At 40.1% G+C, this 26462-nt stretch overlaps 2 protein-coding genes across 2 annotated transcripts; one reads left to right on the plus strand and one right to left on the minus strand.

Moving 5' to 3' along the window:
• The first annotated feature begins 8699 nt into the window (after nt 1-8699).
• On the plus strand, nt 8700-11992 carry ndufb4 (NADH:ubiquinone oxidoreductase subunit B4). The gene is made up of 3 exons (XM_079361341.1): nt 8700-8923; nt 9617-9760; nt 11859-11992. The coding sequence occupies exons 1-3, from the start codon at nt 8747-8749 to the stop codon at nt 11919-11921; spliced, it is 384 nt and encodes a 127-aa protein (XP_079217467.1). The 5' UTR covers nt 8700-8746; the 3' UTR covers nt 11922-11992.
• A 150-nt stretch (nt 11993-12142) lies between these two features.
• On the minus strand, nt 12143-19667 carry hgd (homogentisate 1,2-dioxygenase). The gene is made up of 14 exons (XM_079361340.1): nt 19484-19667; nt 18169-18240; nt 17880-17968; nt 17682-17787; nt 16900-16959; nt 16733-16824; nt 16549-16583; nt 16340-16419; nt 15952-16051; nt 15152-15276; nt 13362-13466; nt 13146-13272; nt 12553-12734; nt 12143-12473 (listed from the first exon to the last, which is right to left on the minus strand). Exons 1-14 carry the CDS (start codon nt 19496-19498, stop codon nt 12327-12329), a joined length of 1335 nt encoding a protein of 444 aa, XP_079217466.1. The 5' UTR covers nt 19499-19667; the 3' UTR covers nt 12143-12326.
• Nucleotides 19668-26462: the final 6795 nt, after the last annotated feature.

A 26462-nucleotide genomic window follows, 5' to 3' on the forward strand; every position in this document is an offset into this window, starting at 1 on the left:
CATGTTTTGTTAAAGTATTTTTACAAAAGGGGTCTCCAACAGGGAGCTCAGGAGCTACTGGTAGCTCCTGCAGGAAATGCACCTCTTCCCACCATCATATATTTGGCCCATAAAAATAAGTGTATGACATTGATGTTAATTTTCAGTAACGTAGCTTACGATGTGACATAATAAGAAGTCTAAAATGTTCATGTTATTTCTTGAACGTTGATGTGAATTTAAGATTATTGATAAGCAATGGCCACAGTTTAATTCAGCTGATGCATGCTATGTATATAAATTCAAGCGACGTGATGCAGGTAGCTCTTGGTCACTTTCATTCGTTCAAAGCAGCTCTCACATGAAGGAAATTTAGAGACTCCTGTTTTACATCAATAACATTATTTTCTTTTGCTGCCTTCCTTATAAAAGTGATTAATAGTCTCATATATTGACCTCTGTTCAGAAATGTGGTAATTGTTTTTGTTGCAGCTCAGTCTTTCCCTCTCGCTTTCCCAGAAAAACACAGCTTCCCAACATAAGTGCCTGAGAGCTCACATGAAGTATCATGGGGCTGAAACACCAGTTAGGGATGGTGATTGTTACAGGTACTGCGCCTTGTTGGCAGGATAAAGAAGCAGGAAGCTCTCTTCTTTAAAAGGCCATAATCCACTTATAACACAGAAGCCAAGAGCAAATAAATAGGCTGTGGATGTGTGCTAAATGTAGTCCAGACCATCTGTTTAAGGAGTCAAACTTTGTCTATTTAAATATCATGTGCCATTTTAAATTCATTTGGCCGGAAATGGAAACACAGCATGGTTGGGACAAAAAGATTTGTTTGAGTGTTTTTACAGGACACTGACGCACATGTGTGCCCAATGTGAGCCATTTCTGCATCTGAGTCTTCATCCTTTTTTCAGCATCTTGAATTCAGCAAAACACCTGATAAAAACAGCACAATACAGTGAAGCGTATGCTGGGTTAAAAATAAAAACGGCAAAATGATGCCTAAAATTGTTCCCAGAACCACTCACAAGTGAGGCCACCAGAAAATCCAGCGTATGAGGCAATCTGATGAGGCCAACAAGCCTGTGTAAATGTGTAAGGCAATCCAAGTGAATAGGATGAGTCATCCTGCACTCATTTACTGATCAAAGCCCCCAGCTCATGACGTAAGTATGCAGTACTCACAGTCTTATTATTGTGATTTTTATAGACACAAACAGAAGGAAAAGGGGGAAAATTATACAACAAAATGTTATTTTTGAACTCAGCATTTTCCCCTGAAGCCCATAATTGATGTTGGATATCCTTCAGCAGCTGCTCTGGGAGAAAATAGAGTCCTGAGCCGCTGACAAAGTCATCAGATAACCTGGATTAGGTTTATGACTGTCTCAGTGTTGTCTTGGTGAAAAAAATCACAGGAAGCCATTCTGATTTCTCAGAAAAAACAGAAATGATAAAGGCCAAGATATTAATACTCCCTTTTTTCTTTTTTTTAAACAAGTGAGACACACAGCTGTGACGGCTTCCAGCGGGGTACAAACTGACAGATACATTTCTAGGAAACTCTCAATTGATGACCTGATGAAAGGAAGGGGAACTGTCTGAGTGTGCAAACACATTGCAGATGGTTCAAACGAACACATCTTCAACAGAAAGCAACCATTGAAACCCGCTTCCTCGGGGGTTGTGAAATGTTAAATACAATTTCGAAATTCAACCTATGTCACTGTGTGTGGTCAATACAAAAGCAATCTTTACAGCTTTTTTCACAGTCATTGTGGTTGTGTTATGGTGTGCCGCATTGTTTCCTCTCATCATTCCCCTTGAGAACAAAACATGATGATAATAATTTCTAACTCAACAATTAGGAAGCTTTCAGTCTATAGGATTACGGTTGGAAATGACCGAGCAATACGTCAGAATTTCCCATAAAAGCTCAGCAAGGTTTCATACGTAGTTAGTGGCTTTAAGCATTCTTTTCAAGAAATGGAAACCACAATGTAAGTATACGTTTGTGTTGACAGAATCGTCTTCGTCCCAAACAGCATGCAATGTGGGAAAAGACAGTCACAAACAAGTTGTCCTTCAGCACAGGGGAGCTTTTTTTTAGGAGGATATGACCAACAAAGTCTTAAACCTACACAACTAGCCTACTGTGTAGAAGCATTAAGTGTCTTTAACATACATCTTTTTTATCAACACAATGTTATTTGCAGTGTGGATCTATCTAACAGACAATGATTGTGAGTCTCATTCATGTTGTTGGTGTTATTGTATCTGGATGATACAGAGCTCTTGATGTCCCAAAAGGAAATACCTTGTGCACACAAGTTATTATGTTGCTTATGCACACAATATCATTATTTTGTAGTCACAATATATTGACCTGAGCACACAAGATATCCAGTTTTTACTGGGACTTTAGGGGCACTGAATAATGCATTATACACAAACAAGATGTTTTTGTTTTGTATAAAGATTCAACATATTAGTGAATATTTGCAACATGTCTGCAGGTTTTATTACAGCTTTGCCAGTCCATATTTCGACAACGTTTTTAAGACTTGAAATCCCACTTGCAAATAGAGAAAACTCTTTACCAATTACACTGCATCAACAAGGATCAAATTCTTCCACAAGCAGCACTTTATTTGCATGCAATTGGAGAAAATTGTTTTAACTATGTGACCATAAGCTAGAAAAAGCTGTAGCAAGCTCCTTTGCTACATTATATTGTAAAAAAAAAAATAAAAAATAAAATGTAGACTTGTTCCATGGTGAATACCATTAACAGTCAATGTCACATGGACATCACCTACCTACATAACTTACATTTCTATGTATCGAGCAAGATGCCAAAGGCTATAGCAAGCCTCAGTTATTGAGACTAACAAAGTGCAATGACAACAGTTATCAGTGAGTGATGAAGCGTACTTAGTGTTGTGAGAAAAGTCAGTAAAAAAGATACTCACTATTTTAGCTGTTTTGTCTTACTCTGAAGCAGCTAGCTCTGTGTTTGCTGCCTAAACAGAAGAACACCTTATATTTTATTATCCAGCCTATATGAATGACAGTAAAGGTTGTTATCCCAACATTTCAGATATTCCTTTTAGTCATGAACTAAACCATTCTTTGCAACCACATCTACAGCAGCGTGATAGCAAATAAAGAACCCTTTACCATTTGGTAAACATTAACATCATGAGAATAAATGGGGATCCAATCTTATTAACAGACTTAACCAAATCTATTTTAAGGATAAAACTTAACGGTTAACTGATTCTATGTTGCTGTATAGTTGTGCCTGAATAAAGTTTTCTGTTCAAAGAGAAATTGCTCCCAGTATTTTGGATGTTTTTCTTTTACCTCCACATGAGAGGTTAAACTAATCTGTCGAAACAGTTGGCCTGCTTACTATCTGTCTAAAACTGTGGTTGTTTGTGTTGTGTCCTTGCAGTCCTGTGTTATTTGATCACAGCATTGTGTCAACATAAAGATGTGAAAATGTTGGTGGAAACTATATGAAAAGTCAAGGTAATTTCTTATTGTTTAAGTTGGCTGTAAAAGGGCAACAGTCAAATTTTTCTTGTGAGTTAAGGTATTCCCTGCTTTGTATTCCTCAAGTGGTTCTCCTCATCTTCTTTCTTCCCAATGACCTGAGACTGTGACCGCGCTTTCGGGCTGAATTTGGCTCCTTCTCTTTATCTCCTGCCACTTACCATCAGATCAGTTTCAGGGCGTTGGCTGTCTTCGTTCACCTCCTGTCATTCCTCTCTGGCCTGGCATCACCTCCTCCAAACAGCTTCCCTAACTCTGCTGTCAAAACTTCCTCTGATTGCCGTCACAAGGGCTTATCACTGTCACATCACTTGGGCCCCAATGAAAAAAGAGAGATATGTGTGAGTCCTCAGCGTTGCGATGTCAGCTCAATATATCAGCCTGGTGACCTTTCAACATGTATGGCGAAGAGAGGCATTATTTATTGGCTGATGCAGAATTCATTAACTTGTGCAGCCATTTTTAGCTTCTTATCAAAATAATGCCATAAAAAGATGCCTTTCAACTGTAATCACTTGTTTGTTCTCTAAAACAGATCTTTCTTGTTATAGCCTACAAACCTTTGTGGTCAATAACTTTACTGCTAGTTAGAGTCAAAAACTAACCTGCTGAAAATCCTGATACAAATTTGAAGCTAAGAATCCTCATTTAAAATCAATTATTATCTTCAACATGTCTTCTTAAAATCCAAAACGTAGCTGCTTTGCGTCCTCATTGGAACCTTCTGCAAAGCAGAAGTAGCTCAGGGAGCGGTAGTAGCTCACTCTGTAGGGACTTGGGTTGGGAACCAGATGGTTGCCGGCTCAAAAAACACAACTGTTGAGCAACCTCATTTAAAACGTCCCTACTGAAACCTCCCTGCTTCCCAACCAGTTGAACTCCCAAATCTACCTGCAGCAAATCACCATGATCACTCAGTTAAACAACACCTCCCTATTCGTGAGCTAACACTGGCTTGTCCCGCCTCAAAGCCACCTTGGGATTTTAATTGCAGTTTTATTGGCCCCATCTTTGCTACACCAGTGAGTCCAAGCCCAGAGATAGCTTTCCAGTGTGAGCATCTTCAACCCGTAGATATGTTGTAATGTAATGCTACAGAAATGTCAAACTACAGTAGAAATGTATGTAAAATCAGCTGATAAGGGTTGACCTGTTGTTCACCAGGAATAATTGTAAATTTCTGTAAAACAGAAAAATCTTTGTAGTTTTCAGCTTGATGACCTTTAATTTTTTATTACGTACTTCATTTCGAAGGAATTTTCAAGCTTTTTTTTTTATCTAAGACCAACATTTTAAGAGATGTTTACATACCAACCATTACATGCACCATTCTTATTACAGCCTATACATCAGTAGTCCACACTCTCTTCACTGTTTATAATTCACAGGCAAAATTGCCTTTTGGTTTGGAATGACTATTGCCCAGAAATCTGACAATTGACATAAAAGCCAAAAAGTAAGATGTGCAAATCTGACAGAAAATACAGGATTTTGCCTATTCTGTATATGTGCAATTCATGCGTGTAGCTCCCCTTTGAAGATGATGGATGTCTGCTGAGTCACTGCCACAGGCCAATCTCTACCTCGCTCAGTGCATTAAGCAGAAAATATTGCTGAGTTTGACCCACTGGCCACGTAAGTTCACAGAAAGCTGATTTATTAAGAAGGGAATACGCTCAGACAGGGGGAATCAATTTCATATTTATAAATTAGAATGGGATGGCAGGGAGAATTGATGATAAATTGTTATGGCAGCATTTCTTAAAGATATACTGTATATCGAGGAATAAAGTGCCATCACGTCATAAATATACCTGGTAACCAGAGTAAAGCTTTTCATAAATTCAGATTTAATTGTTATCCTGCTGCTATTCTGTTTTTGGATTCAGATTGATTTCGTCAAGGGTGCTGAAACGTGAATATTCTCCCTCTCGTTCCTCTTTCTCTTTGGGATGACTCGAAGGTCATCACGGGCTGTGAAGTGGACAGACCTGTCAGCGGAGAGGGCAGCCCAGGGAGTCGTGCAAACAGAGAAGGAATTCAAATCAGCCTGGGGTATTCAAGACAAGGCCACAGAGCAGAAAACTCCTTCTACAAAGTGTGAAAGATGTCTCTTCTGATCTGAGCAGGGAGGAAAGGATGCACACACTCATCCTGCTGCCTCAGGCCAACCCTTCATTGACTTTGTAACCATTCGTGAAAATGACAAAGTCTTTAAATGGCACAATTACGCACTATAGATGAAAACAAGTGTGGAAAAGGAACATTAAATTCCTCGGTTACATTTCTCAAGGGCAGCAGAGTAATGGCTTCTCTGGGCCAGGAAATATTATGAAGAAGCACCAAAGAGCAGCAGAACGCATTATGTCATTGTCTCTGCTTTTACAAACCACTTCAGGGACCATAAGGAGAAAATTACTTGAAGTTTGTGGTTGGAAAAGAAACCACCTTCCGCTTTCCAAGCCAGACTCACATGTAGGAGTAATTTAGAAAGACCTAAACAGCACACAATGACTCTGGGAGTGACTAAGTCTTGAAAGCTATCGCAGACTGCTGATAGAAATCCTTTTCATTCCTTATCTACTTCTCAGTGTGTCACTGCCTCCGCCTCTGTATTGCCTCCATATCTCTCTATTATCTGATAGAAAAATTGCATTTGGAGTGCATCAAAATAAACGTCCGTCAGCATCCTAAATGTGAGATAAAGAACACAATATGACAGGTTTTGTGGGGGGAAAGACACAAGGGTTTTTGAAGTTGACAATGAAGGACAAGAGAGAAAAAATACTGCTTTTTCGTTTTTTGAAACTTGCCACTGTTCAACTCCAAGTCCATAAGAATATGTCTGCAGCCTAAGGGCTCAGAAATATATTAATATTTCATTTGAGGCCAGGTCTATCGCCCAACATTATGTTGGCCCTGGAGTGTGCAGGTCTCACGTTGAATTTTGAAGTCATAAATGGATGTTTTAAAACGGCCGAGCGGGTGGAGCGTTAAAGGCTCCTGAGAGGACCATAAATCATTTGGCCACACGTACGCCTATAAGGCCTCACCGTATCAAAGAGCTCTCTCAGCATCTCTGTAACACATCTTCCACTCAGCTATGAAGAGTATGATGGAGAAGAGTGTTCTTTTTGACATGTGATATCAATGAATGCATTTTCCATTTGAATAAACCAATCCATGCACATGCAGGATTTCATCACAGGTTTAATAAAATGAACAAAAAATGCTTTTCACTGAAATATATCTACAAGAAAGTAGAGAAATTATATTGTATTCCTGGACTGTTATAAAGTTGCTAGAATAATTCCATCGCATGCAGCTAAAACATTTGCTCTGTAAGGCTGTTGCCTATTGTTCCTAAATTATTTTATGTTGACACCTGGTTGCATTGCTGTGGTTGTAAAAGGGGAAAAAGTTATCTTTTGTGCAGAAATTATTCTGGTGTTTAGTTCATGTTTGAGTGCAGCTCAGCAAATTCCTCTTGGTGTTGTCTGGACTGACTTGCAGTTTGCTCATATTGGAAGTGAATTTGTCCAAAACTTGCTAAAGATTGCCCCCTGGTGTTTGAAAGATGGCAACCTGATTCAACTTCAACACCAGAGCAATAATAGCTAGGTAAATAAGTGCAATGTTTCATATAGACTGACAAGTAGCTTAGAAAAAACTAAAATCACTGAGGAGAGATATGAAGCTGTGACAGTCCAAGCCAACTTGTATCATTTTAGGATCCTATCTTCAGGAGAAGATTGTTTCAAATGAATATGACTTTTGCAAAAACACAAGATAAAACAACCTCAGCAAACTTACAGAAAATCCAGATATCACTTCAATACCAATGTTTTACAGTCATGAAGGAAACTAAATTAGTAGTAGTTTTGGTAGAGAAATGTTAAAGTTAGTGTACAGATTCAGTGGTATATGTTTAGAACTCAAACTGTCCTCAGAGGAAAATGTAGTTACTGTGACTGTTTGAAGTTAAAATGCTTCATGAGAAGTTACAAGTGAAACCGTAACTCTCCTGGTATAGGTTTTTTTTTTTTTTTTTTAGCTCCAAACAGTGTTTCAGGGATCTGTTTTCTTTCTTCTTCTTTTTTTAAATACATTTTTTGTGTTTAAAAAAATACAACACAGTCATTTCTCCAACTTTTAAATTTCACAACCAAGTCTACATCTTGCACCATTCATTTGTTATAGGAGTCAACTATTTAAATTTTTTAAGAAATCATAACTTTAAATTGTGGTGTAAAATAAAGCAAAGAATCGTGAAAAGGAGTTGTTTGAAGTGAGCTGTATTTATTTTAACAAATATGTGTCCTCCTGGGGCTGCCTGATTTGGATTTTGCAGATGATGGAGGTTTCGGCTGGATCACTGGATGAGTTGTCCCTTTGACACGTGCTGTCTGCAGTTCTTCTTCACCTCTTGTATCCCCGGTCTGAGCTGACTTCAACTTCTCACTCTCTAAACTCAGCTGCGCGGTCTGCTTTAAAACTGCTTTGTATTTCTCATTCATCCGCTTTACTTCAGGTTCGTAGTTCTTGCACCGCCCATGTAGCCTTTTTATGTCCTCTATAAGCCTGTTTTTCTCTTGGACAACACGCTTGTGCTGCAGCCTGTGGAGGTCTCTGACTTTCTGGACCCTCTGCAGAGTCTCTGCTACAGAAGAGCACGCCTTGCTGTACTCCTCACGCTCCCGCTGCGCATTGTGAAGCGCTCTCTCTTGACGTCTGTTTTCAGTGTACACCTTCGGTACCACACCAACAACCCGCTCTGTATCTACCAGCACCTTCTGACACAGTTCGTTCCATTCAACCTGATAACAGTTGAGTGTTTCAGTCATACCCATTTGAAAGAGAAAGCTGCGTAAAAAGTCATCGACGGCTTCAGGTGTGTCTGTGCTGGAGGTTGTATTGGTTCGACGAGCAGCGACACTAGCCTCTTTTATAGCTTTCACTGTCGCCTCCAAATCTTCTTCTCCCTCAATAAAACTACGCTCATCTTCAAGGCACACTTCTTCATATTGAAAGTCGTCGTCACTTTCATCTTTTCCTTGTTTTTTGTTGACTGTAGACGAGCTCATTTCTGTTCAGTCGCACGACGAGAGAACGCTTTGTGTTGCTATGGTGACGTGAGTCGACCCGTCAACGCGATATTTCACGAGTTCACGTTTTCAACAGCAGCCATCATCAAACAATCATGGCGGACTACCGAGAGTCGTCCTTGGGCACTCGGTCTAAAATACAGGACATTAACGAGTATTTCAATCTCTCACCGGAAAAGCTACGTGCCGAGGAGGACAGAGCTGCAATACGTGCGAACCTGAAGAGGCAATATCAGCTGCAACTCAATAACCCGCTCAGGAAAGAGCTCATTGTGAGTGGCTAGCTGCGAGCTAACAATGTCACCCTCGTTAACTGTTCAGACTAACTGACGCTGGTCACGTAAAACACGTCAAAAAATGTCATGATTTTAACCTTTCATAAGACAACTATACAGAGTATTTATGTGCATTTACCTTAACATGAAGAAGAGGATATTATTATCAGTTCTGTCAAACATCAGTGTGTAGTATTGAGCCTTTTCCAGAAGGTTCGCCACGGTTAAGTCCTGGAAAACAATAAGAATATAAATAAATGGATGACTAATAAATGGATACGGAATAATTATATATAAATAATACTAATATACATACAGTTTAATTGTGAAATTACCGTAACATGCTCTCATACAGTTTAAAGTTCATGAAAATGTTAAGCTTTATGTAGGAGACACTGGAGACACACACAACTCTCTCAAGCTGTCCCCTGATGAAGGCCAAAAGTTAAAAAAATAAATAAGTGTACTATTGTTCACTTGCATTGATAGGAATGTGATTTGATTGTATTTCGGTTACATTCATGTAATTCACTTGCCTTTAATGGAGTCATGTTGCTTGCCAACACAGTAAGAGATGCCTAATGCTTTATTTCCTCTTGAAAACAAAAGTTTAATTTTCTTCTGTTGAAACATCAACAACTTTCAGTGTACGCAGACAGGTCTTTCATTAACATCTGTCTGTATTTACAGGACGATCCTGCTCTGACACGCTGGGTGTATGCACGTGCCAACCCCTACCCATTCTTCAGGCCCACATTCAAGACTTCTCTACTGGGTGGCCTGTTTGGAGTGGTGCCTCTCTTCGTCCTGTACTATGTCTTCAAGACAGACAGGGTATGACTTCAGACACATTGATCTCTTTTAGATTAAATAGCAGTAAGTGTTGAATGAATAACAACTTGTTTTTGTCTCCTTAAGCTGCAGCTCCATCTTACTACATCATCCATGCATACAAGCTTGCATTGGTACATTATTTGTTGACTAACAGAGGTTGCAACTGACGTACAATTACATTAACTCTGAGCTCAAATAGATCATTTGAGATTTTATCTTGTTTCGGTTGCCCTGTATCTCTAGTATTGTCCAAGATGGCTATGTGCACGGATGCAGCAGCTCACAGCTCTCCCTTTTTGTGCTATTTTCGGTGTTTTTAGTGTTTTATGTGAATACTCGCTGCTATAGCCGTCAGGACTTGCTGGACATTGGTTTTTCGGCACAAGTTTTCTATCACAGGCGACTTTCAAAACACTCACCATATACCCGACGACGTCGCAAGACTACCGGGCTCCCCGTGGATTTTTATCAGGCCCAGCAGAAAAAGGCATCCAGGTTTTTCCCAACCAGAAACCCTGCATGACCAGCCGAATGCTGCTTAGAAACTCAGCTGACATGAGGAGAGGACTCAAGGATGCTAAGTCGGCCTACAGGAAGAGAATAGAGGAGAGGTGTGGCAAGGCATACAGCACATCACACCTGGGAACTCAGACGCCTCGCTGGCAGAGGAGCTGAACTGCTTCTTTGCAAGGCCTCCACTCACACACCTGTTCATTGTGCGAGTTGACAACGTAGTGCTCAGTGAACAACCTGGTACTGAACGCCACAAAAACAAAAGAAATCAACTTCGACTTCATGTAGCACCACGCAGACCCAGCTCCCCTCTACATCAACGGTGGCTGCGTAGAGAGGGTCCAAACCTTCAAGTTCCTGAGCACCCTCATCTCTGCTGACCTCTCCTGGAGCCTGAACATCGCAGAGATCACCAAGAGGGCACAACAACGCCTGCGTTTTCTCAGAGTGCTCAGGAAGAACAAGCTGCCGATGAACTTCTACCGCTCTTCCATAGAGAGCCTGCTGTTGTACTTTATCACAGTGTGGTACGCCAGCTGCACTGAAGCAGACAGGAAGGGCCTTCAGAGAGTCATCAACACAGCACAGAGGATCATCGTCTGCACCCTCCCCTTCCTAAAGGACATTTCCAACACTCACTGCCTGAACGGAGCAAAAAAAACAAAACATTGTAAAGGACAGCTTGCACCCCGGCTTTCATCTGGTCAACATGTTGCTCTCTGGCAGACGCTACAGGTGTGTCAGAGCTCGGACAAACAGACTCAAGGACAGCGTCTTCCCCAGAGCCATAACCACACAGAGCCTGGACATGAGCTGACTCTCCCATCCTTAACGCACAAAGCACACACTCACTCACTTACTCACCCACTCTCTCTTCTGGCATATGCAATATTTTACATTTCAGACTGCAATATTTATATTTCTGTAATAGTTTACTTCATACTGTGCAATATTTATATTGTGTATTTCTGCAATATCTATCCATAATTTATTATGCTTCTACCTGTAAATAACTTTACCACACATAGTCCATCTTACCTTAATTAGACTTACTTTTTTATATTCCTCTTGTTTTCTTTTTAGCCATGAGCAGTTTAAGGTGATGCCAAATCATTTCTTTTTACAATTGTATAATGACAAGAAAGGTGTTGTATTCTAAATGATGGGCAAGATAGACTTATTTGTTCACTCACGTTAGAATAATCTCTCTCTTTTTTAAGTGCAAATGTCTGATCGTTATTCCCAGACCTGTCATTGACTTTATCTGCTTTTTTAATCAATGGTTAAGTGTCAGTGACGTTACGTGTCAAATGCAGCTGAAATCAGTTTATTATCATGGGAATACGTTTGAATTTTGTCAGAGTTCATTCACATTTTAAATTAATTCCCTTCTTAAAATGCTGCTCCCTGCTTTCATTTTCCTCCCTATATTCATGGAGAGTCACCCTTTAAACCCTGGCCAGTAGAGATTACAGTGACAATTGTCCCATGCCAGGCTCTAATGTTTGTCCTCCTGTGGTGAAGGTTAGATATCTCTGCCACAAAAGTGATTTATCTCATCAAATGTTTGTTTTCTGTGTTACAGGATAGAAAGGAGGCCCTGATCAAAGCTGGAGCCGTCGATCGCAAGTTCCGTTTGTCATCATGAGTCTCCCTTTACGTTCCGTGTTGCCAGTGCGTGTAATTATTATAAATCAAATAAAATGCTATATTCAAAAACATCATGTGGTTTTGATTTGCGAGGCACGAGCTGGAATGCTGAGAAAATACACACTCGAGTAATGTTTGAACTTATTAAACCTCGACTGAAGGAAATGCAGAACAAGTGAGGTCATGTTTTATGATCAGGTGAGAGAAGTACAGGACAGATAGTTGATGGATTTATTGAGTTTTCTTTTAGTTATTGTTGTTTGAGTTACTTGAGTCGAAGAGAAATTACTGTGATATCTTTTCAACAGGAATGATTCACATTTGAGTTCAACAAAAAAAAAAAAAACTGTTCTATTTAATGAAGTGGAATCACAGTTTTGTTCAATGATCTTCTTGGGGGACTTCACTGCTGTTTGCTGGGCTTCCAGTTTGGGTCAAAGTGGCTGCGGAGAGGTTCCCAGCACTTGTAGTAGCTCTTGTCAAGTCTCTGACATGTTTGCAGACCCCACTTGGTCACTGCCATACTGAAGGAGGACTCAAACATGAAAGCCTGAAGGAAGGAAAGAATAAGTTTACCTAATCCTTTGATACATGAAACTTCTTCGAACTTCATCCCAATGTTGTGTTACCATGGTTCCCTCTGCAACCCTTTCAGGTTTGAGCTCAGAGGTGCTGCACTTCTCAAAGCAGTCAGCGTCCGGGCCGTGAGGCGTCATCATGCTGTGCAGACTGCCTCCTCCTGGTTGGAATCCCTCCTCTTTAGCCTCATAGTGGCCTTTGATCAGACCCATGAATTCACTCATGCAGTTACCTAAAGTGACAAGCAGGTGGTGGTATAACAACACTGGTGCAAGGGTGAAGTTTACCTTTTGAAATAGTCAGCTGTGATATTTATGTCCACTAGATGGGGTGATAGATCTGTGGTTTTGACAGACAAAATGTGCTGAGAAGAAAACGAGTCACAGAGCAGGTGGGTTGTTACCTACTGTCATTTACTCAACCAGAAGATTAGACAAATTAGCATGTTAGCTTCTGACTGGGTTGTTTCATTTAATGATAGAATTTCTTTTTAAAATTACTCTTCATATAAGGATTTAAATTGGGTCTTTTTTTGGCCATTCTAACTCTTGAAAGTCATATCCTCTTGCTTTTTTAAGTCTTTGTCCTCTCCTAAAATGTGAACAAGCAACTTTAGACATGAAGCAAGGCATTGTGGTCTTACGGTGATAGTATGGAGGACGGAAGGTGTGGTCGGCCACACCCCACCTAGGGGGGAAGATGACAAAGTCAGCGATGGCCACACCAGGTCGTGTGGATTTGGCAGTCAGGACAGTGAAGATAGATGGATCCTGAAGGAAAGTAAAAAAAGGGATTTAGGGTCATTTCGCTTTAGGAGATGAAAACAAAGAGAAGTGAGGGAATTTGTCTGTAAACTCACCGCATGGTCAAAGGCCACACAGTTGATGACCATGAAGTTCTTCAGATTGTATTTGTACGGTGTATAGTTCCCATGCCAAGCCACCACATTGAATGGAGAGAAATCCTACATGTAGAGCACATAACAAAACAAATAAGACGAGTCTACCCCAGCAACAAACACAAAAGCGTATAAATTGAGCCTTTCACAGCGAAAAAGGAATAATGAATAATGCCTTTGTAATCTTAAATTCCCAGAGAGAGTACTTCTTGACATAAAGAGATAAAAAAAAAATGTTAATAACGAAAGGGGTTGATTGTGAAGGAGGGTGCGCTTCTTTCATTCTGTCGTCGCTTTCATTCCCCCTGTTCTTTGTGAAGCGAGGCTCCAGGTATTATGGGGTAATTGGCTTCACAATCAAACTTTCCCAAACTTGAGCATTTTGAAGCTCACTTGGCGCAGTTATTGGTAGGGGGGCAGCTGTAACAGTGGGTGTAGAAATATTTCTTTATCTTGATTGTTAAAACCACAGCAATTTTATATAGTTTCTCTGTTCTGATAATGTCACGGTGAAAAAAGACATTCAACAGCAGCTCTGAAATCAATATAGTTCATTACAACTCGAGCTGCCTCTTGCGTGACCTGTGTGATCCTTACACACATCCGTAAGAACACTTCCACACACGAACAGCCAGTACACATTAAGAAAAAAAAATCCTCTCACACATATGCATACACAAAAGTGTTATTTAAGCACATGACAACCAAGAAAAATCTCCATACAGTATTAGAATATGAAGAGACTTTCAGGAAACCTGGTACAGGAAATCTCTTGGACATTTAACAGTGGTAACTCCACTATATTCAATTAAGACAAAGGGAAAAAGGGAGGAGAGTGAAAACTGGCACACACATGCACACAAAACACAAACATATTGGCCCAGTCAAGCAAATAATAAGTTAATTTGAGCAATTTCAGCACTCTGCGGGAGATCAAAACAGCAGGACCATACAGGAGCTGCAGCATCTTCCCTAAGACAAGGCCCCTCCACATCATTTTTTCTTACCACTGTTTCCTCACCCTTTATTTTAGTAAGGGTACACGCAAGGAAAAGGTGTAAGGTGCAGTCTGAAGGCTCCCCCTCTGACACAAAACAGACAGCATATGCTCAACAGAGGCAGCAACAGACATTGATCATTTTTGTTTTTTGCGATATGAGACAGTACCTTTCGCTTGTGTACTTCCTACAACGAATAATAACACTGTGGTTTGACATGGTTTCCACGGTTACAACCCCTCAACCCCCTGCCCTCAAACATCTCCTCCCACCTCCTCCTGTTTCGATAAAAAACCTCCTGTCAAACATTATGGGTCGATCCAATTATGTACCCAACAGGACATTTCAGGAGGGGCAGGATCATTTCCAGAGTGAAATACAGTGAAATTAAAGCCTAACTTTGGAGGGTTTTTTTCTAGAAAGTCAGCTACCACAGGTACACTGTCTCTAACTCCATTATATGCCTTAACTAATTATGAGTGATTAAGGCTCATAAAGGAGACAAGGCGGAAACCTGCTGCATGGTAAAACAGCTAATGCTTCCATATCAACAGGGATTGCAGTTCAATCTGCAGGAACAGCTAATGGATCATATGCTTCACTTGAACAGTTTCCTGTCTCGGTTCGATGGAGTTTATTGAAGCAAAAACAAACCTGCAAAGAGTAATAGGCCAAATATGGCAAAGATCTGGGCCTCTTTCATTGACTGTGTGTGTACATTTGATCAAACAGAAATCACACTAAAACAAAAACCTGTTGGCTGGCGAAGAGCTTTCCTTGGTACTTGTTGATGACGGTGTAACCTGTGGCCACTTTACGATCCTCGTACCAGGCAACTGGACACAGGAAATCTCTGGGGTTGGCCAGACCATTTGCACCTGCAAAACATACATAAAGAGTTATACATCTGCACAGTAAACATTATACAGTCCTGACAGCAACTCTGTGAAGCTGTACTTGTGTATGGTTGTGCTCTGAGCCAAAAACTAAAATGGACTTGCTAACGTGCTCAAAGCAACAATGCTAACATGACGATATGTTTACTTTATTTGTTGAAGCTCATTTTGTTACCTGTAACATTTGCTCATAACCCTCAAAACAGAGTTAGATTTGCAGGATTAATGCCCATTTAAAAAAAATACATGTTATGTAGTTATAGCTCTATGTGTTCAATCAAGAGATACAAAGAGCTATTATTTTTCAAAGACATTAATCTGAACCTCATCATGCATGAGAAAAAAGTCAGGGGATGACTATAGACTTTGGGATTCTTCCTGTTGGGAGCACAGATGCCTGTACAAAGTTTTAAGGCTATCCATCTAATAGTTGTTCAAAAATGTTTTTCAGGTATAGTGTCGTCAACTGGGAAATTGGTATGTGTTTTAATCTCTAAAGCTGTGCTCCCAAATTGGATAGAAATACATATACGAGGAGAATGGGAAAACGTATAATGATGACAAAAGGAAATTGCAGTACACAAACATAAAGATTGTTATGAAGAGGTCCAAGGATGAATAGAGATGCTTCCACACAAAACATGTCTAGACACACACCTATGGGTCCAAGATCAGGGAGTTCAAAATGGGCTCCATACACCTCCAGGATATAGCCTCTAGTTTCTCCAAAAACATCCACACTGAAGCGAATCCCTTGCTGGACAAAACACATGAGAAGTGGTGATGAAAGGAGAATGTAATGCTGTTAGGAGTCAATTGTAGGATGATCTGTTGCAGTGTGGATTTGGGTTCATGGACTAATGTGTTTGGAAAAAACTCAAGCTCTGCAATTGGGAAAATAGTGTGGTCAAGCTTTTTGTAACCCAAAACCACTTTCAGCAATTATTCATATTTTAAGGCCACTTTCGAAATGTACAAAACTCTGACAGGTAGTATGGTGAGTTGGCAAACACAATAATATACATTTAAGATACATAGACCTCACCTGGATCACACAGATTTCGTTGGGCTCGACCATCATCTTCCCAAACTCTGTGGTGATCAAGATCTCACCCTGCTGGGGGACTAGAGAGACAAACAGAGCAAAAGAGAGACGATGAAAAAAGAACATAAGGGGAAAAAGTGCTGAGAATGGAGCTATCTTTGTTCTTCTGATAGATGACAGTGAAAACATCAACATCTCTCTTTCCTCACCAATCAAAAAGTCTCCGTCTGAGTTGTTGAAGCACCTGAAACAAGAAAAAAGAGCGAGCTTTGAAATGATTGTCAAGGTAACCAACGATTCTCTAGCTGTTTGATATGTGAAAATGCATCGATTTGTCACATAATGGTGCATTTGCACACAAATATACTCATACACACACACACACACACACACCTGTCAACCATGGAGGTGTTGCAGGTGTAAACATGAATGCCGATGCCGTTGCGGGATTTGGCATCTCCCGCCCCGCAGAGAGTATGCAGACCCTGAAACATAGAGATGCATACATTCATTATATGTGATCTAAGTTCTTTAAAGATAAAAAAAAGAAAGGTACTTACAGCTACAAAGTCCACTTTCTTCTCTGTAGATTTGGGGATGGTGAAAGGCAGCCATCGCAGCTGTGTGAGAAACCATCATCAAAGTCAACTTATTCAACAGGCACATTATAATTAAAGAAATACACTGTTGCAAAAAATAATTACAGGCCATTTAAAGTCATTTTTCAACTAGATTCTTACTATAGGACACAAAAGTGAGAACTGATTGATTCGTTACTAATGACACATTTATTTACTTGTGTTCCTTACTCCTTTTCTCATGTGTTTAAAGCAGAGGCGCTTAGTTAAAAAGGTCATGTATGTTTGTGCAGCCATCAGAATTTAAACTTGTATGGTAGTTAAAGTACATTTTTATTTCTCATTTGCAGATAATGCAAAAATATCAGTAAATTCTGATCAGATCACACACCTACAATCCTGATGAAACACATCAGTTTAGGGAGTTAAAGAAATAGTTTGACACTTTGGAAATATGGGATTATTTTCTTGCAGAGCAATGGCTGAAGATCATCCTCATGTCTGCTGGGTAATAGAAAACTATGGCCAGCTGCCAGTTAGCTTAGCATAGTATTAAGACAGTAATACATGAAGTAACAGCTATGTAGTCCTGTAACTCTTGGCAAGAAGGTAACTTAGAAAGCAACTATCACTGCTGTCTTATTACCACTGTTTGCTAAGAATACTTTGAAAATCTAAAAAGCTCGAAGGGCTTTTAACAATTTGTACAATTTCTCGGCTTTGACATGATGAACATAAACTCTAACTTTTGAGCCTTTTTGTACCTGGTTAGGATCAGGCTCCACTTCGTCCCAGTTCTCTGTCAGGTTTCCACAGGGCTCTGGTGTAAAAGGTTTATGTCTGACAGAGGGCAAGATGCGGTACAACCAGCTAGTGAAAGAAAAAGGAGTGAAATTAAAGCTTGGTCATGAAGTGATAAGGTAGCTGTACTAAAAGAAAAAAAAGAAAAAACAAATGAATACCTCCTCTTATTGGCTGGCCGGGGGCAGGTGAAGGCAGAGCCAGAGATCTGCTCAGCATAGAGGCCATATGGACAAACCTGAGGGTTGTTCTGGAGAGACATGGTATAGTATTCAGACTGTGTTAATATGGGATAGAGATAGTTATACCCCTTTTGGGATCCGATTTTCATAAAAATGTCACAACTTGTAACTCTTATGTTAAATTTAGTACAATTACAATTCACCTAATCTAAAGCATATTTATTTTGTCCAATGAATCAAAACAACGTGTGCCCTGGTGTGTATTTACCTGTCCCTCAGGTAATGATCCAGGGCATCGAGGGTCCTCAGAGGAAAACTCATTCCCAAACCCGGGCATGTACTGCAAGAGAAAGCAAGACATTGAACACTCCATTTGAGCCAAGTTCATGTGAAAAATCAGAAATACACATGAAAACACCATGCGGCTTCATTGTAATGCAGGATAAATGTGTTCACGCTGGTTATAATTAAATCTGAAGGCTTGTCATTAAGCCTTGTCTTTTTGTTAATTGTTGTCACATTGATTCACATTAGATCCATGATAAAACAAACTGCAGTTATGCCAAATTTCCCCCCTAACTGTCATCTATTATTTTTGTGTTACAGAGAAGGACTAATTACACAAACATCATCCACCGTGCTTTTTCATCAATAATACAACAACAGGATTATTACTCTACACCCCTTCCACACTATACCATTTATTCTCAGCAATATCTTTCCATCTTAATAGTTCTTGGCAAAACGTTAAGTATATTTTTGCTGACTCATTGTTGGTTTGCAAAAAACGCACCCTAAGTCCCTGATCGTTACCATATGTGGGCGCTCGCGATTGCGTAAAGTGCGTGCGTAAAAACATTTGTAGCTTCTATGTGCCTCCTGAACTAATAGTATAAAAGTACGATTTTCTTAAAATGTTCCTGTCACGGTAGCAAAGCGGGTAAAAAACATGATATCCAGCACTTATCAAGATTAAAACAATGCATAACCTGTCACATATAATGACTCATTTTGTCACCTTCATTGTTAAAATACTTGGGAGTTAAAGCGAACTGACAGATCCACTTCACCCAGCTACAATATTCTGAACACATAACAACCTAAAGTTGTCAAGAAAACAATGAGTTCTTGAAAATGTGCTTTAAGGAAAAGCAAGTTAAGCAATAGACATACAACGAATAGCTACCGGACAAAGTAGAGCTCAGATAGGTAACACGTTTTAATCGTCATTGCAAAAACACATGGATTTATTTTCTTTCTACTGAAAAGTTGAAGCAATATCGTGTCAGACCACATCTGGGCAGCTGTAGTATCCAGCGCTCTGATTGGTTGGAAACAACACCACCCTTCAGTCAGTCAGTCAGTCGGACTGCTGTAGTTGTAGTTAATTATGTATCGATGCTCAGTTAAACTTTACATATTTCAAACTGAGAGTAAAGTTCACCGACGACTACACATTGTTCTCCGTAAAAGCCGGATGTACACTTGGTTCCACATCATATTTCATCTTAATGCGATAAGCTGAAACTTCTGAGTTGAGTGACTAACAACAACAGTGCTGAAAACAGTAAACCCTGCCATACCTTCAGTCCAGCCATGGTGCAGTCTGTTCAAACTGTCCTGGTAGTTGTTTAAAGAATTTCAGTGGTTAGAAATTAACTTGCAGATATCCTCTTCTGATTTTTAAAGCATCCCTGTTCAGCCAAAATCCGCTTTAGGGCGCGTACATGCCGTTATATGAAGTGAGAGGGAGAGTGGGCTGGAGTTCTCCTCTTTCTCAATATGGCTTTAATTAGGCCTTGACAGGCTCCGTGACGTAACAGCACCAGGGTTTCATACTGGGAGGGAAGAAGGGGTCAGGTAGACAAAATGTGCGCAAACAAGGCCAAGTGTTACGGCCAAAACAAACAAGACTGTGGAAGAATACCCACATTTAAACGCTTTGAAACATTCAGGTAAAACGTGAAACCTTTGCGGTACACTTTGTGAGGGATGGTGGGGCTAAATTTCAATTTTTTTCTTCTTCTGAAAACCATGATTATAGATGATCATTAAGTTATTATATTATAAGCAATAGTCATAGTCATGTGACTTCGAGGAACTAAGAGGAATAAGCATCTTAAATAATGAATACAACGGTGCATGAATACAACGAGTCTGAAAAAGTTGTCATCACGCAAAGACAGAATGACGTAGCCTACCTCATGTTGAACTGCTTGTGCAAACAAATCATGCACCTCCTCACGTCCTGCAAAACAAACATCAGACAGAAAATCCATATAGTGGGATTCATAGGCGATATACCACAACAAAATATAACAGAGTATGCTTTTAGACTGTAACCTTTATAACTTACAGTTTTAGGGACCCCAGGTATGAATAGACCGATGAGCAAGTACTTTGCACCACAGGTAAGGAAACACTATTCTGCTATCAGGAAGAGCAGAACCAGACTCAGAGGTAGACAACCAGCTGAGCCCAGACACAGTTCATCGGCTTGTTTTTAATTTTGTCATGCTTAACAAATACTGAGCAGGTTCTATTTCAATGAGTCTTGAACATTTTCATAATTAATGTGTTTTTGTTAGAACCAGCATAATGTTTAGATAAACCCCTTCATGCTGCACCGAGCAATTTGTTCATTCATGAACAATAGCAAAAGGCCTCCAAAAGGCCTATACATTACTTTACGCCAAATTTATTCAGTTCATTTCTTGAAATAGATGCTCAAACGAGGGGGACCTAATGTTCCCCGTGCAGCATGTATCAAAAAGAATCAATTTCGCCTCTCTCGTGCTTGCCTCGCTTCCCCTCTTGTCTATTTCTTTTCTTTTTGGGAGGTGTTGGGGAAGGGTAAATGATGGCAATTCTCATAGCGAGGCGCAAATAAACTCGCCGCGGCAGAAGTAACTGTTCTCCGACGAGGCGTGCAGTCAGGCCCGGGCCCCCCGCTGGCAGCCAGTCAGGGTGCTGTGCCGAAAACGAGAAAGCCCAATGGCAGGAAAATACCACGTCCCAGTCTCCGGAAATTGATCTGCTCCTTGCATGGAGAAAGAAAATGAGCGATTTTAATTTCATCCCGAGTCTGATGATAGAATAGTATTTGGGTCCAATCCGGATGGTGCCCGTGTGTGTGTTTTAAGAGAAGCAGGAATAGCTGGAGATGGCTGAGGGGAGACTGTTGTTGCCTACTGACAGTTATATCTATGCATGCGTAAGTGGGCCATGAATGCTTTGTTATTAGATGCCTGCTGAACTCAATGGTTTGATGGTAAATGGTACACTCACCTGGCACAGTCTACCCCTGAATGCATAAACAACCAATCTCTTCCCATCTCTCTCTCTCCCACACACATACTCATGTCTATATTCTACAATTTGTTGACACCTTTGGCCTTTCATAGTACAAACATTCGTATCTATTCATGATGTATTTGGCTTTTTTTAACAACTTTTTCTGACTCTGAACTCATTTAAAGGGTCATTTAACCTAAACACACACAGACACACATACTATCCCATCAGTGGCACATTTAGCTGTGGAGATTGATTTGTCTCCCGACCCTCATACAGTGGACACAGAATGATTTATTTAAATACTACTAAAAAAAACAATGTGTCTTCCCTGTGGCAGCCTCTTCCTGCATTGCTATAAACTATAGGCGTCTGTGAATGACAAGTTTGTCATTATTATTCCTATAAAGGCCCCCAAAACCCAAACAGGTATGGTCAGTTATTCTTGATGATTAAACCTTGATATGTTAAACCTGTGTACATCAAAAAAAGTCAGAGCTTAAAAAAGGTTTCCAAAGCTGTAGTACGTGAATCATGCTTGATCCTTCCACACAAAATAAACTTTCTCCATGTGGATTGAGTACCATTTTTGCATCAATCTAACTATGAAACAACTTCTGATGTTTTCAATACAACACACTTATTTGGAGAATATGTCACATAATTGCACATTTTTAACCAGGTCCAGTGCAGACTGTGTGCTGAGGTTTGAATCTCTGCCACTTGTGACTGCAGACAATGCTAAAAGTATTCTAAAAGATGCAATCAGAGCACCCTCTACTGGACAGACTACATAATGACAACATTTCTAAATCACCCGAGCATTGTTTTTCAACATTATGTACTAGAAAACATGTTATATTGTTGGAAATAATAAACACAGATGGTTGTAATTCATACAACAGTATTTTGTAACTACATTAGTGTTGTGTCTACATATCTCTTCCAAGCTTTTGTTGAGTAGTCCATACATACAGTATTTTTTTAAAAATATGTATCAAAAATGCTAAGAATATTTGAAAAAAGGCATTAGGGTAATGTTTTTTTTATTTTTTTTTAAAGCAGCTCCCTGAGCTTACACTTTGAATTATCCTGTGGCTAAATGTCATATTTACAACATCCACACAGGTAGTTACATAAAGATCAAGTGTACTTTTGATTAAATTAATCAGGCAGTAGCAAGTAGCAACAACTAATTAATGTGCGCTCACACACTCCTGCACTCGTCTATCTCCAGTAATGATATTCATTCCTCTTCTTTTTGGTTGTGAGCAGAGAGGAAAATCAGCTTCTACGTTTTGACACAAAGCAAAACAAAAAATGTCTTCATGCAGTATAACTGTATAGAAATATCCACAATACATGACATTGAGTCTTTTGTTAGCTTGCTGATGTTACATATATAACCATTCAATCACTGCAAAACACATTAGCAGTTTAAAAAATGGCAGTGATGGAATTTGTTGTAATTGGCTACTTCCTTAAGTTGGTACAACTCCTAAAAATAGCTAAACATGTCCAGAGAAAACCCTTTGACTGAACTTTGTGAAGGATATAAGGGGCACATGACATCTGAGGCCTCATCTTGTGTATCACTGCTGGCTAACTGCTGTATTTGGATGTCAGTTCTAACAAGAAATAGCTTGGATTCCTTGTATTTTGTAATTACAGCCCTGTTACAAACCATTTCAGCTTAATGTTAAATGACTCCTGACATGAGCCGCACACACATTTGACAGCTCCATTTACCGCTGATTAGATTTGCAAGGACATGTAGTATACCCTCTCTGTCTCTCCCTGAGTAGGTTGAGTATCTCCTGAATCCTATCCATCGCACTAATGTTATGCAAATGGTTTAATATGAAGATAAAAGAGTGTTGCAGCTTGTGGCGCTCTCCTGGTTCACAGCCTCGCGTTTCCAGGACGATAGCTCTAACAAAGAGGGCACTATTTGGGAGTCATTAAATGATGGCCTTCCTGACACGCACCCGCTCGCCACCGCTGCCACCCGCCCAAGCATTGGCCATTAAAGCTGCTCACACCCACACCGAGACACACACTACAGACGCCTTTTAGCGCTGGCTCCCAGTTTCTTACACATCACAGTGTCACAGAATAGAAAATTACACTCTCCTCCCACAGAGAAAATTGCTTTGGAATTGCTTGGTTATAAAGATGTGCTTTAAAGAGAGGGGGGTGCATGCAATAAAAAAGGACACACACAAACACAATTACTTAAGCACTCTAAGGAAAATTCTTACAAGTTAATCAGAGGATTTACCAATTATTGATGTCAAAAGGATTTAGTTGTGTATCTGTTTGTGGCCTATGTTGTGCTTGTCTTTTCTGTCAGGGTATTTAATATGCATATCCCTTTGTCATGGTTAGCATACTGCATTATTGCAGAGCGTACACTATAACACAAGATTAGCAATCTTCAATTATCAAATTAAGTAACCAAAGATAAGATTTAAAACAAAGACAACATGTTCATAGTTATAACAAGCTGGGCAAATACAGTAGAAACATAATGTGATGCACAATAGCAAAGACACAGGTGGAGAAACAAAGACAACAAGGCACAACAAGGTGTTTCAGAGTCAACAGACAAGAGAGGCGTGACTGAGATGAGAGAGAGAAAATACAAAGTGAAAACAGTAGAGATGACTGGAGAGAGACGATACAAGATGGAAGAGCAGAGCTATACAATAGGTCACTATGGACGAGAATGGAGGGGATGAATAACACCTATAAACCAACTGAACAATGACATTTAAAAAAAACAACACGATGGTGCTTTGTTTTGTATGCTGTGGGACATGTTCGTGAAAGGTGAATGGATTCGTCCCCTTTTGGCACTTCCAACATACACCTGCACAGGTGCTTGTGTAGATGGTCAAAGAGAGCCAAATGACACCTGAAGCATTTAAGAACAAGACCTCTAAAGCTACCACAGTACAGTGTACAAATCCAAGATGATGGTCTTATTGGGCAGTACTCTGGCATAATGATTGGGCTAGAATGCCAGATTGTCAGATAAGCCAAAGCTTCAGAACAAGTAAAGCTAAAGCTAACACTTATGGGGCTTCAGATTATCTGTAAAATGTCCTATTTTGTAAATATATTTGTGGTTACACAAAACTACATAAGACAATATCTTCATCAAGTCATGATGTAGAATCATAACATCACCTGAGTGGAACTCCTTCCTTTTACATAGCCTACCATCTTTAATACTGAAATGAGTGTTTATTATATTGTCTACAAAATAGATGACAAACAAACAGATGGACAGATTTTTTGTAAAACAAAAACAAACTACTTTTAGCTCCAGCAGACAGTACTACACTTATTTTCCTAAACAGATGAGCTACAACATTAACAGTTTGTTGCTTTAACTTTTTTTTTATCAGAGGACATATTATTAATGTTTGTGTAAATGGTTTTAGAGGTGAAATAAGCCTGGGATTGCATCCATAAATGCCCTTGCTAAATCTATATCTATAATGTAAGGTTATTCTTTGTTTATTTGAAGAAAAACATCCATGAAAATTTTAAATCCGTTTCAAAAAGGTCGAGAGAAGGAGCAGTGTGAGTTGGAAACTGTGACTTAAGTTTTAGACACTGCAAACATACGGTACTCACAACAAGCATCTTCAGTAGTTGTTAGAGGAAAAGGCTGTGTTGTTGATATAAATGCATGGTTCTATATCTTTTTTTTGTCTACCTCTGCAACCTGTTACACTTCAGAGATATACTTTGCAGTTAGCATGCTTCAGTTAGCATAAAATGCCCCGTTAGCAGGTAATGAGGCATAGTTACAGACAAATGCCTAGCCGTAGGGTATTCTGTCACACTGTCTCTGTACCCGGCCCAACAACACATCAGACACCTCATCACAAATAGAATTAGCTCCCTGCACAGAAGCAAAATTACAGTGGCTGCACAGTTGGCAGGAAGTGTAATAGCTTTGGGGTGCTGGTGGTGTTTTCCATGTAGGGTAACCAAAGGGCAGAAGTGTATCAGTCCAGACTCTTCGTGTGGTGCCAGTTATGCCATTCCCCCCCCACCCCCCCACCCACCCACACACACACACACACACACACCCACCTCCCCTCAGGAGTATTGGGACAGAGGATGACTCTTCTAAATCTGCAGTTTAGCTCGGTAGTTTTGAGGGGTGGTGTGAGGTGTGAAGAGGCAAACTTGAGGTGAATGGTCTTTGGACAAGGAATGAGTGTGTTCAACACCAGAGAACAAGGAGGCTATGTTTACATCTGTGTGGTTTTCTTGTCCAAGTGTGTGCAAGTGTGTGACTGATGTTATTTCAATCTGGGGAAGATTGCATGTGAGTTTTTCGTGTGTAGGATGTGTAGATGTGTGTCTGTCTCCAGCACCGTCATTAGGTCGTAGGCAGTCCCAGCATTGGGGGTGTAGTTCGGCTGCCTCTGCGGCCTCTCAGGCCAATTTAGGGGGAGAAAAGCACTTCGATCCTGGCCTGCAAGTCTGAGGGTCCCCAGCGGGAGGCAGCGCAGCCCTGCAATCTATATTGGATTTATTCCTTTCCCATCTACAGGCCCCACACACCCTGCCGAGAGGAAGTCTCAACTGCACTCTCTCTGTCCCCTAAGACAATATGTTATGGTACACACATGAGCACACATAATCTTGTAAACACACACACTCGGAGGCACACAAACCTAGTCTATCTTCAAGGCACACTCCCCCACAGCAAGGAAGTTAGAGCGGCACACTTTGTGTCCCTGTGGGAGCTGCTCGGGGTCAAGATACTCTGAGATTTGTGAGAGACAGACGGACAGACAGAAAACAGATAGAGACATCCAAGCGATTGACATAGTGAGTTATCTGAGGCTGACCATTGTAGCTCTAAAGTAAAAATATTGTTCTTGTTTATAAAGGCCAGGGAGTTAAATAAAACACACTTTTATCACATTAAAGCAAGAAAAAAGAATTTACATAAAACTCAGACAAGGTCAGGGAGGAACAAGCTTCTTAATTTAGTCTAATCAACTGTCATTTGCATCGCGCCATTTGCGCAAGGTATTGCCACTAACTGAATAAATGGACTTCTTCAGACTCAAGGGGGGGCACTCCGCATTTGATAAGCTGGCAACATAACTGATTTGCATATATTACTTTGATTATCTCATTACTAGGATGATTCTTGCGGAATTTTTGACACTCGCGCAATCGAATTAAAATTAAGGCACGCAATCAATAAAAGGGCAACGCGGCTGTGCAAACACA

Source organism: Symphodus melops (assembly GCF_947650265.1).
Source record: "Symphodus melops genome assembly, chromosome: 14".
Classification (NCBI taxonomy): domain Eukaryota; kingdom Metazoa; phylum Chordata; class Actinopteri; order Labriformes; family Labridae; genus Symphodus; species Symphodus melops.

Coding starts and splice junctions, on each gene's coding strand:
- ndufb4 (XM_079361341.1), top strand. CDS start 8,747: ATGGCGGACTACCGAGAGTCGTCCTTGGGCACTCGGTCTAAAATACAG. Junction 8,924..9,616: donor CGCTCAGGAAAGAGCTCATT/GTGAGTGGCTAG, acceptor CTGTATTTACAG/GACGATCCTGCTCTGACACG. Junction 9,761..11,858: donor ATGTCTTCAAGACAGACAGG/GTATGACTTCAG, acceptor TCTGTGTTACAG/GATAGAAAGGAGGCCCTGAT.
- hgd (XM_079361340.1), bottom strand. Junction 13,467..15,151: donor AGCTCTTCGCCAGCCAACAG/GTTTTTGTTTTA, acceptor CTCTACATGTAG/GATTTCTCTCCATTCAATGT. Junction 12,735..13,145: donor CCGTCCTCCATACTATCACC/GTAAGACCACAA, acceptor TTGTCACTTTAG/GTAACTGCATGAGTGAATTC.